The sequence below is a fragment of the Gymnoscopelus braueri genome (assembly GCF_963280865.1).
Source record: "Gymnoscopelus braueri genome assembly, chromosome: 22".
NCBI classification, from domain to species: domain Eukaryota; kingdom Metazoa; phylum Chordata; class Actinopteri; order Myctophiformes; family Myctophidae; genus Gymnoscopelus; species Gymnoscopelus braueri.
In genome coordinates this window covers 3,509,150-3,523,360 of record NC_137624.1, presented here as the reverse complement: position 1 = coordinate 3,523,360, position 14,211 = coordinate 3,509,150, and the positions used below count along the sequence as shown (strand labels likewise).

Genomic DNA, 14,211 nt, shown 5'->3' with positions numbered 1-14,211 from the left:
GCATCCTTTGAAAGCTTGGGGGCTTTTAGCTTTAGTTAAATTGCTCTGATCCCGCCCAAACCAACCCCCCCCCCCCTCCCCTCCTGTCAATTCTCTGCCCCAGACCGGCAGTTGGGTGAAAGAAGTACTACGATATTTTTACTTACTTAACCCATTAAGACCTGAAGCCGATTCTACAAAATGTCTTCTAAGTCCCAACAGTATTCTGAAAAACGTATGTTTCTATATCAGTGGTGCTCAAACTTTTTTTATGTCAAGGACCCCCAAAATCATATGCTTTTGTCCGCCGACCCCCATCTCAAAATATTTTGTACTCGGTGCCGCATCACAGAATATTTATCTCCAGTATGATCGATCCCCTGATGGTTGCTAATCACGGGGGGTTACACTGTGCTTCCGCGAAAGAAAACAAAATGTCATCCGACCTCCCGTTTATACGCTGTTAAACATAGCATGTCTCGCCAAAAAATACATAGTAAAACACAGGAGCCGAGATACAGAATATTTCCCAAATACTTTAACCAGGAAGTGAATGGAGCAGTAAATCTTTGGATCACGTTATCACCTGGTTCTGTGTGCAACATTTAAAATAAATAAATATATATATATACGGTTTTGGCACCCCATGTGTTAAAGCCTCACTATGTAACTTTTTTTCAATTAATGAAATGTAATGTTGTCCAATCTGTATGGTAGAGTATGTTAATATACAACTTATTGTGGTACCATTGTGGTCTCCCTGCTCTTCTATTGAGACATTTAGATCGTGTCAAAGTTTGTCTCACTTAGACACAGGATCTGACACCATTTTTGACCTGATGGTCAAGATTAAATGTATCCCCTGAGCAAGCAGGCAGGCTCTATTAGGTCAATGGTAAAAAATGTCAGCACTTAAACAGGAAACCGGGTTCAAATCCGGGGTAGAAGAGGAAAGTTACATAGTGCAGCTTTAACCCATTAAAACCGGGAAAGCATCTGTGTGTCATTTTTAGATTTCTTTGGCTATTCAAAAATAGCAGATATACAAGCTCATAGTGTGCCGCACTATGAGCTTGTATATCTGCAATGTTTTTTTTATCGTGAAAATTGGTGCAAATCTTTGAATATATATATATTTTTTAACTAAAATCTTTGCTTCTGGGGGTCCCTGGAACTAAATATTTTGAGATGGGGGTCCGCGGCCAAAATACATATAATTTTGGGGGTCCTTCACCTGAATTTTTTTTAAGAACCACTGATATAGCAACATTAAAAAAAACTGTTAGGATTTAGAAGACATTTGTAGAATCCCCCAGAAGCAAAGATTTGAGTTACAAATGTTCGCTTAAAAATATATGTTTTCAAAGATTTGCACAATTGTTCACGATTTTTCAAAAATAGCAGATCTACAAGCTCATAGCGCGGCACTCGGCATATCTGCTATTTTTTAATAGCCAAAGGAATCTAAAAATGACACACAGATGCGTTCCCGCCCGGTCTTAAAGGGTTAATATTATATCATCATTCAAACCTTAGTGTTTTGCCAATTATTTCGGGGGCCCACTTGCAATATCCTCATGGCCCCAGAATACAGGTTGAGAACCACTGAGTTCTGACCTTGTACCACCAGGGTGCTTGTGGGACCTGACAGAACACTGTTAGTATAGAGTGTGTGTGAAGTTCTCAGTCGCCTCCACTCATTTCACTCATTTGGATTCCACAGAATCCTGCATGTCTTCTATGGCGGCGGTTCTCAACCTGTGGGTCGGGTCCCCAGATGACAGTGAAGTGACAATTGAAGGACCTTTTTTAACCCATTAAGACCTGAGGACGATTCTGAAAATGTTTTCTAAATCTTTTTTTTATATATATAAAATGAAAAATATCTCAAAATATGTTGTTCCAGTCAGAGACCCCCAGAAGCAAAGATTTGAGTTACAAATGTTCGCTTTAAAAATGTATATATTCAAAGATTTGCACAAAATGTTCACGATTTTTCAAAAATAGCAGATCTACAAGCTCATAGCGTGGCACTCGGTGCCGCGCTATGAGCTTGTAGATCTGCTATTTTTGAATAGCCCAAAGAAATCATAAAAGGACACACGGATAATGGATTAAGACCTTTTTAATATAAGAAAAGAAAAGTAATCAACAAACTATACTATAATATATATACAAACTATACTATAATACTATAAGGGTGTCAAACATTGGCTAAATTGTCAAATAACATAAGAAAGAGGTAAACATTTATCTACTGTATCTATATTTATCTGTGGAACCGAGTAAAACAGAATGTAATGTCTCAACTCCTACATTCCAAGTGCTTGTCAGGGTGGGGGGGGTCCCCAGTTCAAATATGATTATTTGAGGGGGGTCACAGCCTGAAATGGTTTGAGAACCACTGTTCTATGGAATCTCGCGCACCGAAAATGTACGATCTACAAGCTCACAACGCGCCACCCTGCGACATGTTGTGAGCTTGTAGATCGGCTATCTTTGGTTATTAGTTATTAGTTATTTTAAGATTAAAACGTATTTGTAGTGGTCAAGCTAGCAATAGAATAAAGAGTGTTTGAATTGGTCAAACTAACAATAGAATACCGGTAGGTTCAGAAGACTCTGCCTAAACATGTTTAGAACCGTGGTTCTCAAAGTGTGGTCCAGGGACCCTCAGGGTTCCTTGAGGGGGTTCTAAATGGACTGTAACTCTGAGAGTGTACAAATGGAACCAAATGGACGTGTACAAATGGAACCAAATGGACCCTCACGGGTCCATTTGGTTCCATTTGTACACTCTCAGAGTTATGGGGGTCCTTGAAATTAAAACAAGTTTGAGAACCACTGGTTTAGAATGATATTACCTAAACATAATTCTACGCATTGTACTAATTGTTTAGGAAACGGCTCCTTTCGTGCTGTTTTCACAAAATCGCAGATTAGGACAGGACTTGGGCCTGGCAAAAATGTTACAGTCATGAGACTTTATCTTTTGCTTCATTCCATGTGTACCACCAGGTTGCTGAACACAGAGTTTTGTGTTTGTAACCAGGCCTGGAATTTTGCCACAACAAAGGTGTCAATTATTTTGGAGGGCACAAAGGCCAAATGCTAGGGCAGAAAGGCCATCAAATAAAACAAGATTTTAGTCCATTGAAATAATTAATTTAATTAAAATATATATTTTTAAATAAAATAAATCTGATCCATGCTCAGTCCTGCACCAATCAAAGTCACTGGATTGGTTTAAAGATGTGGACTCAGGGGAGTTAATAATTCTGAATCTCAACATAAGACACTGGAAAGAAAGAGACAGGAGAAAGTAGTACAGTCAGCTGGGGCATTAAGGCCACTGTGGCCTCAGGGCATGCTATTTTTTTGAGGGGCACAAGGCCAAACTGAGGGGCAACGCCGGCCATGGCCTTCGTGGCCTTTGTTTGTAACTGACCTGACAGAGCACTGTTATACAGAGTTTTGTGTCTGTACAACCAGGGTGCTTGTTGCACTGTTATACAGAGTTGTGTGGCTGTACAACCAGGGTGCTTGTTGCACTGTTATACAGAGTTTTGTGTCTCTACAACCAGGGTGCTTGTTGCACTGTTATACAGAGTTTTGTCTTTGTACCACCAGGGTGTTTGTTGCACTGTTACATTGAGTTTTGTGTTTGTGCCACCAGGCTGCTTGTTGCACTGTTACATTGAGTTTTGTGTTTATGCCACCAGGCTGCTTGCTGGACCTGACGGAGCAGTTTGTCCTTCCAGAGACGGCTCCACCCATGTTGTCCAAATTGCTGGAAGCCATCGAGAGGAAAGGTCAGCTCAACCCAGCAGCCTGCTGCATCACTCACTGTTGTGTATATTCCATCTGTTATGATAGATCGTCTATCAGTATCAGACACACACGCACGCACGCCACACACACACAAACCTGGCCTTTGCGACAGTAGCTAATGTAATACTTCTACTCCACTACATCTCAGAGGCAAATATTGTACTTTTACTCCACTACAATTATTTGAACACTTTAGTTACTAGTTACTTTGCAGATATACATGATTACATTATAAAACATACATTAACCACCTAGGCTATTTGAAAATAGCCGAGCTATTTTCAAACATTTAGTACTTTTACTTTTGATACTTTAAGCACATTTCCATGCCAATACTTTTGTGCTTTTACTCAAGTAGCTAATGTTGCATGTTCAAGTTCAAGTTTTATTAGAAAACATCATTGCGTAACAGTATGAATTATGGACCGCTATATAAGAAAAAAACTAAGACAAATCATCAAACATCAAAACACATCAAACAGTAAAAATGTTTCTATAAACAAGTTTCTATTACTTCTGGTAAAGCTTGTATGATCTTTGGGAGGAAAGACATCTGGTGCCTTTGGCGTGTGACTCACAGGTTGTGTTTGATCCTTTCAAAGGTCTGGATAACCCCACGCTGTACAGGACATTCACTGCTGGGGGAGGCCTGGAGGTCCGACAGTGTTTTGAATGTGGTACGTATACTTACAATGAAAATAATAATTATTATTATAATAGTAGTAAGTAGTAAGCAGTGGTGTAAAAAGTAATCAAATGTTTTACTTAAGTAAAAGTATCAATACTGCAATGCAGAAATACTCTGTTACAAGTAAAAGTCACAAACTAAAAAAATACTTGAATAAAAGTACAAAAGTATTAGTATCAAAATGTACTTAAAGAAGCAAAAGTAGAAAGTACTCATTATGCAGAAAGTTTCCAAATGTATAAAATGTAAAAAAAATCTTTTGAAAGTAGCAGATCTACAAGCTCACAATGCGTTGCATCGCGACACATTGTGAGCTTGTAGATCGGCTATTTTCAAATGGCCGAAATGTATATAGGGCTGAAGTGGGTAATGTATGTTTTGTAACTCAAGTTTTCAAATAATTGTAGTGGAGTAAAAGTACGATATTTGCCTCTGAGATGTAGTGGAGTAGAAGTGAAAGTAGTGGGAATTGGAAATACTCAAGTAAAGTAAAAAAGACCTCAAAATTGTACTCAAGTACAGTATTTAAGTACATGTACTTAGCTACTTTCCACCACTGGTAGTAAGTAGTAGTAGTAGTAGTAGTAGTAGTAATAATAAACAATAATGTCCCCAATCTTTGGCCTGCTTTTGAGATGCCGGGTATAATGTCGATGTGTGCACGTGTGCATTTGTTTTGTGTCACAGATCAGCCCTCGGCGGAGCTAGAGCAGCTGGAACTGGCCACGCTCTGCGACGGTCTGCGTAGATACCTGCAAGACCTGCCTCAGCCCGTGATCCCCCCAGCCATCCACGTTCAACTGGTCCTCACCGCCAACGGTGAGTTAGCGATCCCCCCAGCCATCCATGTTCAACTGCTCAGAGCGAGAAAACGGAACCCATTTAGACCGGGAACGCATCTGTGTGTCATTTTGAGATTTCTTCGGGCTATTAAAAAATAGCAGATCTACAAGCTCATATGAGCTTGTAGATCTGCTATTTTTGAAAAATCGTGAGAATTTGCGCAAATCTTTGAATATATGTATTTTTACATGTTTAACTCACATCTTTGCTTCTGGGGGATTCTACTAATGTCTTCTAAATCCTAACAGTTTCTTTTTTGAAAAAACCTATGTTGCTATATATATATATCAGTGGTTCTCAAACTTTTTCATGTCAAGGACCTCCAAAATGATATGTATTTGGCCGTGGACCCCCATCTCACAATATGTTGTTCCAGGGACCCCGAGAAGCAAAGATTTGAGTTACAAATTTTCGCTTTAAGAATTTTTTTTTTTTTTCATGTCGCCACAGACCTCGCTAAATAAGTTAAAAGTGCGTGTTCATTTGGTTCTAAACACACAGGGGATCTGTGTGAAACGGCCAGCGAAAACCCTTTCCAAATCCGAGCCGCCATCTTGAAGATACAGCGGTGAACGCTAAACAGTGATCAGCGAGGAGAAAAACAACAACCGAGAAAATCGAGTTTTAGACAGGATCCCAGACAGGAAGCGGATACGATCGAAAAAAACGGAACCCGAATAATAAACCACCGGTTCGCGTAGATCTACGCGATTGGCACGTGGCGGCTTTAAATAGGTTCGCGTAGATCTACGCGATTGGCAGTCAATGTGTAAAAAAAATAGCAGATCTACAAGCTCATAATGTGGCCCGCGCTATGAGCTTGTATATCTGCTATTTTTGAATAACCAAAGAAATCTAAAAATGACACAGATTCTTTCCCGGTCTAGGATCAGGTAGAGGTCTGAGTTTTGCGGTTACCTAACCAGAGGTTAAACATTTTCATGTCAAGGACCCCCAAATTGATATGCATTTAGCCATGGACCCCCCCCATCTGAAAACATTTTGTGCCAGAGACCACCCCGAAGAGAAGATAAAAAATTATTCTGAATTTTCCAAATGTTTTTCTTCTGATCTACAAGCTCAGAACGTGAACCTTTTTTTGTTTTTAACCAAAAATAAATACCGCTGACACCACCTTTATTTTAGACGGGTAGAGGAGCCCAAAGGTACACTGTACCTTAGTTAATAATTGTCTCTGGACAGAAGTGCTGACGTAATAATGCCACTGGCCTGCTGTTGACCTCCTGTACCTTTGAACACAAACTCACCAGACCCAGCAAAAAGGTCTTGTCACCATGTACTTGTTGACCCTCGGATAAAACAAAACGAAAAAAGAACACATTCTTTTTTTTTCAAGTTCTCTCTCAGAGAATGCCTATGGTAAAACTGGGAAAGCATCTGTGTCATTTTAGAGTTTTTTGCGTTGGCCATTCGAAAAAGGCATCCGAGTTCTTTGGCTATTCAAAAATAGCAGATATACAAGCTCATAGCCACGGCACTCGGCTATGAGCTTGTAGATCTGCTATTTTTGAAAAATCTAGAAAATGTTTTTAAATCTTTTGGTTTGAATATATATATACTATATATATATATATATATATATATATATATATATATATATATATATATATATATATATATATATATATATTTAAAGCGAACATTTTTAACTCAAATCTTTGCTTTTGGGGATTCTACAAATGTCTCTAAATCCTAATATATATATTTCTTTAAACGTATGTTGCCATATCAGTGGTTTTCAAACTTTTTCATGTCAAGGACCACCCAAAATGATATGTATTTGTCCCCCCCCCCATCTCAAAATATTTTGTTCCAGGTACTCCCCAGAAGCAAAGATTTGAGTTACAAATGTTCGCTTTCAAAATATATATATGTTCAAAGATTTGCACAAATCTTCCACGATTTTTCAAAAGAAATAAGCAGATATACAAGCTCAGATATACAAGCTATGAGCTTGTATATCTGCCATTATTGAATAGCCAAATAAATCTAAAAATGACACAGATGCGTTCCAGGTCTTAATGGGTTAACAAACGACGATCGTTCTCTCCACCTGTTGCCATGGAATCAGAATCAGTTTATTATTATGTCATATTATTATGTATTATTATGTCACACAACAGTTTTACAGGCGGAAAGCAGTGTTGTATTCTGTGAATAGAGACAGAGGATAGAGGTAGACTGTTGTATAAGTCTGTACTAGGTCTTATCTCACAACACAAAATCTTATCTTATGATTCTATATACTTGGGGCATTTGGCCCTTGCAAGTAAAGAAATGCAAGTACACACACACACACACACACACACACACACACACACACGTCATCTTGCAGTCACGTGATCAGAAACAGGAACATTTGTGGTTAATAGGAACTAAAACGAGCCCTGAAAGGTTTTATCTGCTTCATCTGTGAAAGCAGCCGAGTCGCGTAGTCGTTGTCGACGGGCCAATCGCGCGGCGGCGTGCCTTTTGCACTCGTTGTCGACAGCCTATCGGGTGACAGCGTGCCTTGCACTCGTTGTGACCACACAGCGCTTTCAAAAGCGGCGTTGCTAACCACCGACTTTGTTCCTTCCTCCTTCCTCCATTCAACTCACATCCTCAACCCTCGTATGGCTGACACTATGAACTGAATTAGGGCTCATATGAGCTTGTAGATCTGCCATTTGTTTTGAGAGATCGTGAAAATGTTTGCAAATCTTTGAATATATATGTTATTATTTTTAGCCAAACATTTGTAACTCAAATCTTTGCTTTTGGGGATTCTACAAATGTCTAAATCCTGCGAGTTTTCTGAAAAACGTATGTTGCTATAATATCTCAAACTTGTGGGCCCCCAAAATTCTAGGTATTTTTTACTTTACTGGAGTATTTCCAATTTTCAGTACTTTTACTTCTACTCCACTACATCTCAGAGGCAAATTGTGTGATTTTACTCCACTACACAGTATTTGAAAACTTAAGTTACTACTTACTTTGGTAGATTTTGATTATTATTACAAAACACACATTAACCACTTCCGCCCTTGTGAGCTTGTAGATCGGCTATTTTCCAAAGATGTTTACACATTTGAAAACTTGAAATGGGACATTCTGCATAATGAGTACTTTCTACTTTTGGTACTTTTTGGTACTGTTCTAAATCGCAGTATCGATACTTTTACTTCAGTAAAACATGCAAGTACTTTTTTCCAAACCTCCGTACTAAATCTTCCTCACAACGTTTAACGCTGTCCCCGTTGTTTTCCCATCCCCCCTCCCCCCAATAACAGAGGTGTCCAACCCGGAGGAGTGTGCGGCGCTGCTGCGCGGCGTGGCCGCTTCGCCCGGCCTCCCCGGCCAGTACTGGCTGGCGCTGCACTGTCTGCTGCGCCACCTCGCCCGCGTGTGCCACCACACGCCCAAGAACCTGCTCACGGCCCACGCCCTGGCCGAGATCTTCGGCCCCATGCTGTTCAGGCACCAAGCTGCCAGGTGGGTTGTCCCCCCCCAAAAAAGAAAAAAAGGCCCAGCCACGTCTTCATATGTTTGTTCCAGGGACCGCCGAGAAGCAAAGATTTGAGTTAAACTATGTTATAAAAAAAGATCATATTTGCACACATTTTCACGATTTTTTCAAAAATAGCAGATCTACAAGCTCATAGCGCGGCACCGAGTGCCGCGCTATGAGCTTGTATATCTGCTATTTTTGAATAGCCAAATGAGGGGTACTAAAAGAGGGGCCCGGCTCTCGGGGAGGGGTGTGAAGGCAGTCATTGATTGAATGATTGATTGAATCGAGGTGTGTGTCAAAAGGCAGCCATATCTAACCCCTTTAAGACCGGTAAAGCGTCCCATGTGTCATCATTTTAGATTTTAGCTATTGGCTATTAAAAAAAAAGCATACAAGCACCAAGTGCCGCGCTATGAGCTTGTAGATCTGCTGTTTTTTTTTTAATCTCGAAAATGTGTGTAAATGTTTGAATATATACTTTTTAAAAGACCAAAAAAAAGTGAACATTTTGAACTCATATCTTTGCTCCTGGGGGGGGGTCCCTGGATTTTTAATACATATAATTTTGGGAGTCCTTAATTGACATGGAAAACGTTTGAGCCAAGACATTTGTAGAATCGGCCTCAGGTCTTTTAGAAAAAAATATAAATACAAAGATTTGCACACATTTTCGAGATTTCTCTCTAAAAGACTAAAAGGATAGCACAAAAAAAAGTCCCTGGGGACTTGTTTCCATTGTGGTCCTAGGTCTTGTCTGTTTGTATCTTGGAGGACGTCAACATTTTAGGACAGCAATTTTATGAACATTTTACATTTGTTTTTACCATTTTTATTGTAAGCCTAAAGCTGAAAAATAGCTCATCTACCAGCTTATAGATTGGCTATTTTATAGTATATACTATATACTAGTATATAGTATAAAGCAGGCATAATAACACTCTAATCTCTAATACCTACAACTAACTCCTAAAATCCTTAATCCGAACACTAATTCTAAACCTATCTCTAAACTGTTTTAGGTATTTTTTACCATAAAACAGCCATTTATCTTGTGTGAGGACCAGGGAAATGGTTCCTCACCTATTGGCATCTATGATCTATTTGTCAAATTCTACTATCGGCCTATGTGCGGGGACATTAGGTCTTCACAAGTATAGTAACACAAACACACTCACACAGTGGTGGAAAAAGTACTCAATGTTTTTTACTTTAAGTAAAAGTATCAATACCGCAATGTAGAAATACTCTGTTACAAATGAAAAGTCAGAAATTCAGAATTTACTTGAGTAAAAGCACAAACGTATCAAAATGCACTTAGAGTACCAAAGTAGAAAGTACTCATTATGTAGAATGTCTCGTTTCATGAGTTTTCAAATGTAAAACAAATATTTAAATCTTTTGAAAATAGCAGATCTACAAGCTCACAATGCGTCACGATGCGACGCATTGTGAGCTTGTAGATCGGCTATTTTCAAATGGCCGAAATGTATATAGGGCTGAAGTGGCTAGTAACTAAAGTTGTCAAATAATTGTAGTGGAGTAAAAGTATAATATTCGCCTCTGAGATGTAGTGGAGTAGAAGTAAAAGTATAGAAAATTGGAAATACTCCAGTAAAGTAAAAGACACCTAACATTTTTTACTTAAGTACAGTACTTGAGTAAATGTACTTAGTCACATTACACCACTGCTCACACACACACACACGCCTTCCTGAAAGCACTGACATGTCATGCACGTGCAGCCGTGTGAATACACTTTCAGTCTCTCACATGCATGCTACACCGTGGCCGTGCAAGGACTCGGCGTACAGCTTCGCTCTGCGACGGCCGTCCTGCTGCTCCAGCAGCTGCGAGGTCGTTAGGGTTTGGGCTCGTTCGTTTTGTTTTCAATTTCACATCGGTTTTAATCAGCTAGTTTCGTTTCTTTATCCTGCGAAAGAGATTAAAAAAAGGACAAACGCCCACTCAATCCGGTGACGCATCTCTGTCATTTTTAGATTTCTTTGGGCTATTCGAAAAATAGCAGATCTACAAGCTCGTAGCGCGGCACCGAGTGCCGCGCTACGAGCTTGTAGATCTTTTTTTTTTGTTTTTTTCAAAGCTTCAAAGTTTTGTTTTTTCAAAGCTTTTTTCAAAGCTTGTAGATCTGTTTTTAATGTTTTTTTCAAAGCGAACATTTGTAACTCAAATCTTTGCTTATACCTGGAACAAAATATTTTACAAATTTTCGCTTTAAAAAATATATATTTTGAGCTCGGCCCTGGCCTCCCTAGGCTGTGGGGGACTGGTGTAGCGCTGGTGTAGGGCTGGTGTAGCGCCCAGGATCACTTAGGAAATTGGCACCGGGTGAAAAAAATGAGTTACAAAAATTGCGAGGAAAAAATAAATAAAAATACATATATATATATATATATATTTAAAGATTTGCACACATTTTCACTACTTACTCTTAAAAAAGATCTACAAGCTCATAGCGCGGCACTCGGTGCCGCACTATGAGCTTGTAGATCTGCTATTTTTTAATAGCCAAAGAAATCTAAATGTGATAAAAAACATACCATCAAGCCACCCAAGATAGGAGGCATATACTGTATCTTATGAAATATTGTCAAAAACAAAAAACGTAGGACATTTTCTCTATTTGAGTTTGTTTTGGTTAGCCTTGGAAGCACACCATTATCGTTTCATTTTAAAGCCACAATTTTTTATTATTGTTTCAGTTATTTAACATGTTCTAATTCTAGTTTAGGTTGTTGGGTTATTTTTAGTTTACTCTAATATCCTTGCTGTGCCGCACAGTGTTTGGTTTCCCTAGAAACCTGCTCAGGTTAAATAGACAAGGAGGGCCCTCCAGCTTTGGTGGAAACTGCTGACTTCATGTAACTTCTTTCTTTGTGTAGCTGTGAACTAGGGCAGGGCAATTAAAACCAATAACCAACTTAATCCGGCTCATGTAGGTGAATAAAATAATCGAGAAGTATATATTTTGTTTGTAACCAAGTACATTTACTCAAGTACTGTATTTAAGTAAAAATGTTAGGTATTTTTTACTTTACTGGAGTATTTCAAATTTTCAGTACTTTTACTTCTACTCCACTACATCTCAGAGGCAAATATTGTACTTTTAAACCACTTCAGCCCTATTTACATTTTGGCCATTTGAAAATAGCCGATCTACAAGCTCACAATGCGTCACATTGTGAGCTTGTAGATCTGCTATTTTCCACAAAAAAAAAAACATTTGAAAACTTGTCAAACGGGACATTCTGCATAAGGAGTACTTTCTACTTTTCTTTTAAATACATTTTGATGCCAATACTTTTGCACTTTTACTCAAGTACAATTTTAATTCCGGACTTTTACTTGTAACAGAGTATTTCTACATTGCAGTATTGATACTTTTACTTAAGTTAGAGATGTGAGTACTTTTTCCACTGTAACACTGCGAACCCAGTGTAACTTTATTTATTTTTTTATGCTGTGTAGTTGTGAGCCCAGTGTAACGTTATTTCATCTTTTATGTTGTGTAGTTGTGAGCCCAGTGTAACGTTATTTCATCTTTTATGTTGTGTAGTTGTGAGGCCAGTGTAACGTTATTTAATCTTTTATGTTGTGTAGTTGTGAACCCAGTGTAACGTTATTAAATATTTTATGTTGTGTAGTTGTGAACCCAGTGTAACTTTATTTAATATTTTATGTTGTGTAGTTATGAACCCAGTGTAACGTTATTTCATCTTTTATGTTGTGTAGTTGTGAACCCAGTGTAACGTTATTAAATCTTTTATGTTGTGTAGTTGTGAACCCAGTGTAACGTTATTAAATCTTTTATGTTGTGTAGTTGTGAACCCAGCCTGGACGCTCACGTTAAGATCATCGAGGCTCTGGTCACCAGCGAATGGAGGGAAAGCCAGGCGGCTCCAGGTACGTTACCGAGTCATTATTATATTATGATTATATTCACTGTTATGTAGAAGGTCAAAATACGTTTTTTTTCTGGTCAGTAGTTGCTTAGACTTCCCCAACGCTCCTGATTTCGTGTATAGAGGGGCGGGTGTATAGAGCCGGCGAGAGATTGCGCCTGATCCCATTGGTTCACCGATCTGTCCGTCAACCCCCGCCCTGTTAACACAACATTACGAGCGACGCCCACTGCACTCTGGTTGGTTGGGAAATTAAACACTTCCTCATACCGAGTACACCGACGCGCTGGGCCAGGCTTTTATTGTTTAGCAAAACTAAACAGTAAAAGCCTGGAGATCGAGGCTAGTAGTTGCTCTGTCCAGTCTACTAGTGAGTAAAGTACAGTCTCAACTGCCCAGTAGAGACTGTACGTTACTCACTAGTAGGAGACTAGTTGACTCTAGGTTGACTTTAAGAACAGTGGTTCTCAAAGTGGGGTCAGGGGACCCCCAAGGGGGACTTGAGGGGGGCTCCAGGCCGTCCCACGTAAAACGAGTGACAGTAATGTAACTTCACTATAAATCACTGTAACTATATGTTATGCTTTAGCTGTTAGCCAACAGCCGATCTAATGACTGTCTAGTGTCTTACTGTCGCTTGTAGATCTGCTATTTGTGGACTCATTTTGAACCCTTTTTAACCCATTGAGACCTGGAACGCATCTGTGTAATTGTTTTGATTTGAGCTAAGAAAGCATTATTTTACACTTAGGCTATTCAAAAATAGCAGATCTAAAATCAATATATTTATATTCTTTTAAAGTGAACATTTGTAACTCAAATCTTTGCTTCTGGGGGTCCCTGGAACAACATATTTTGAGATGGGGGTCGGCGGCCAAATACATATCATTCTGGGGGTCCTTGACATGAAACAGTTTGAGAACCACTGATATAGAAACCGAGGTTTTTCAAAAAACTGTTAGGATTTAGAAGACATTTTGTAGAATCGGCCTCTGGTCACATATCTTCTCTCATGGGGGTCCCAAGCACAAACTCTTTTCAGGTGGGGGTCCGTGGCCAAGCAAATACATATCAATTTGGGGGTCCTTGACATGAAAACGCTTGAGAGTTGGCAGATCTCCAAGCTCACAAACGAGATGCGGTGCGACTCGTTGTGAGCTTGTAGTCTTACTTTTTGGTGTGTGCAACACCATCGTACGATGAAGTATGAATGAAGCTTTTTAAAGGGACCTACACACATTTCATTCAAAGTGGCATACAATCTGTCATTTTTAGATCTCTTTGGCTATTCAAAAATAGCAGATCTACAAGCTCATAGCGCGGCACCGACTGCCGCGCTATGAGCTTGTAGATCTGCTATTTTTGAAAAATCGTTAAAATGTTTGCAAATCTTGGAATATATCATTTTTTTAAACATTCTTTAACTCAAATCT

The 14,211-nt window shown here is 39.2% G+C and overlaps 1 protein-coding gene across 1 annotated transcript in view; it reads left to right on the top strand.

Annotated features, from left to right (window-relative positions):
* The window catches only part of pik3r1 (phosphoinositide-3-kinase, regulatory subunit 1 (alpha)), a 76,932-nt gene that overhangs the window by 39,512 nt on the left and 23,209 nt on the right, over positions 1-14,211 (top strand). The window contains exons 4-8 of the mRNA XM_080418569.1: positions 3,702-3,791; positions 4,413-4,487; positions 5,186-5,317; positions 8,638-8,839; positions 12,697-12,779. Coding sequence (XP_080274695.1) covers positions 3,702-3,791; positions 4,413-4,487; positions 5,186-5,317; positions 8,638-8,839; positions 12,697-12,779 — 582 coding nt within the window. The remainder of the gene's footprint in view (positions 1-3,701; positions 3,792-4,412; positions 4,488-5,185; positions 5,318-8,637; positions 8,840-12,696; positions 12,780-14,211) is intronic.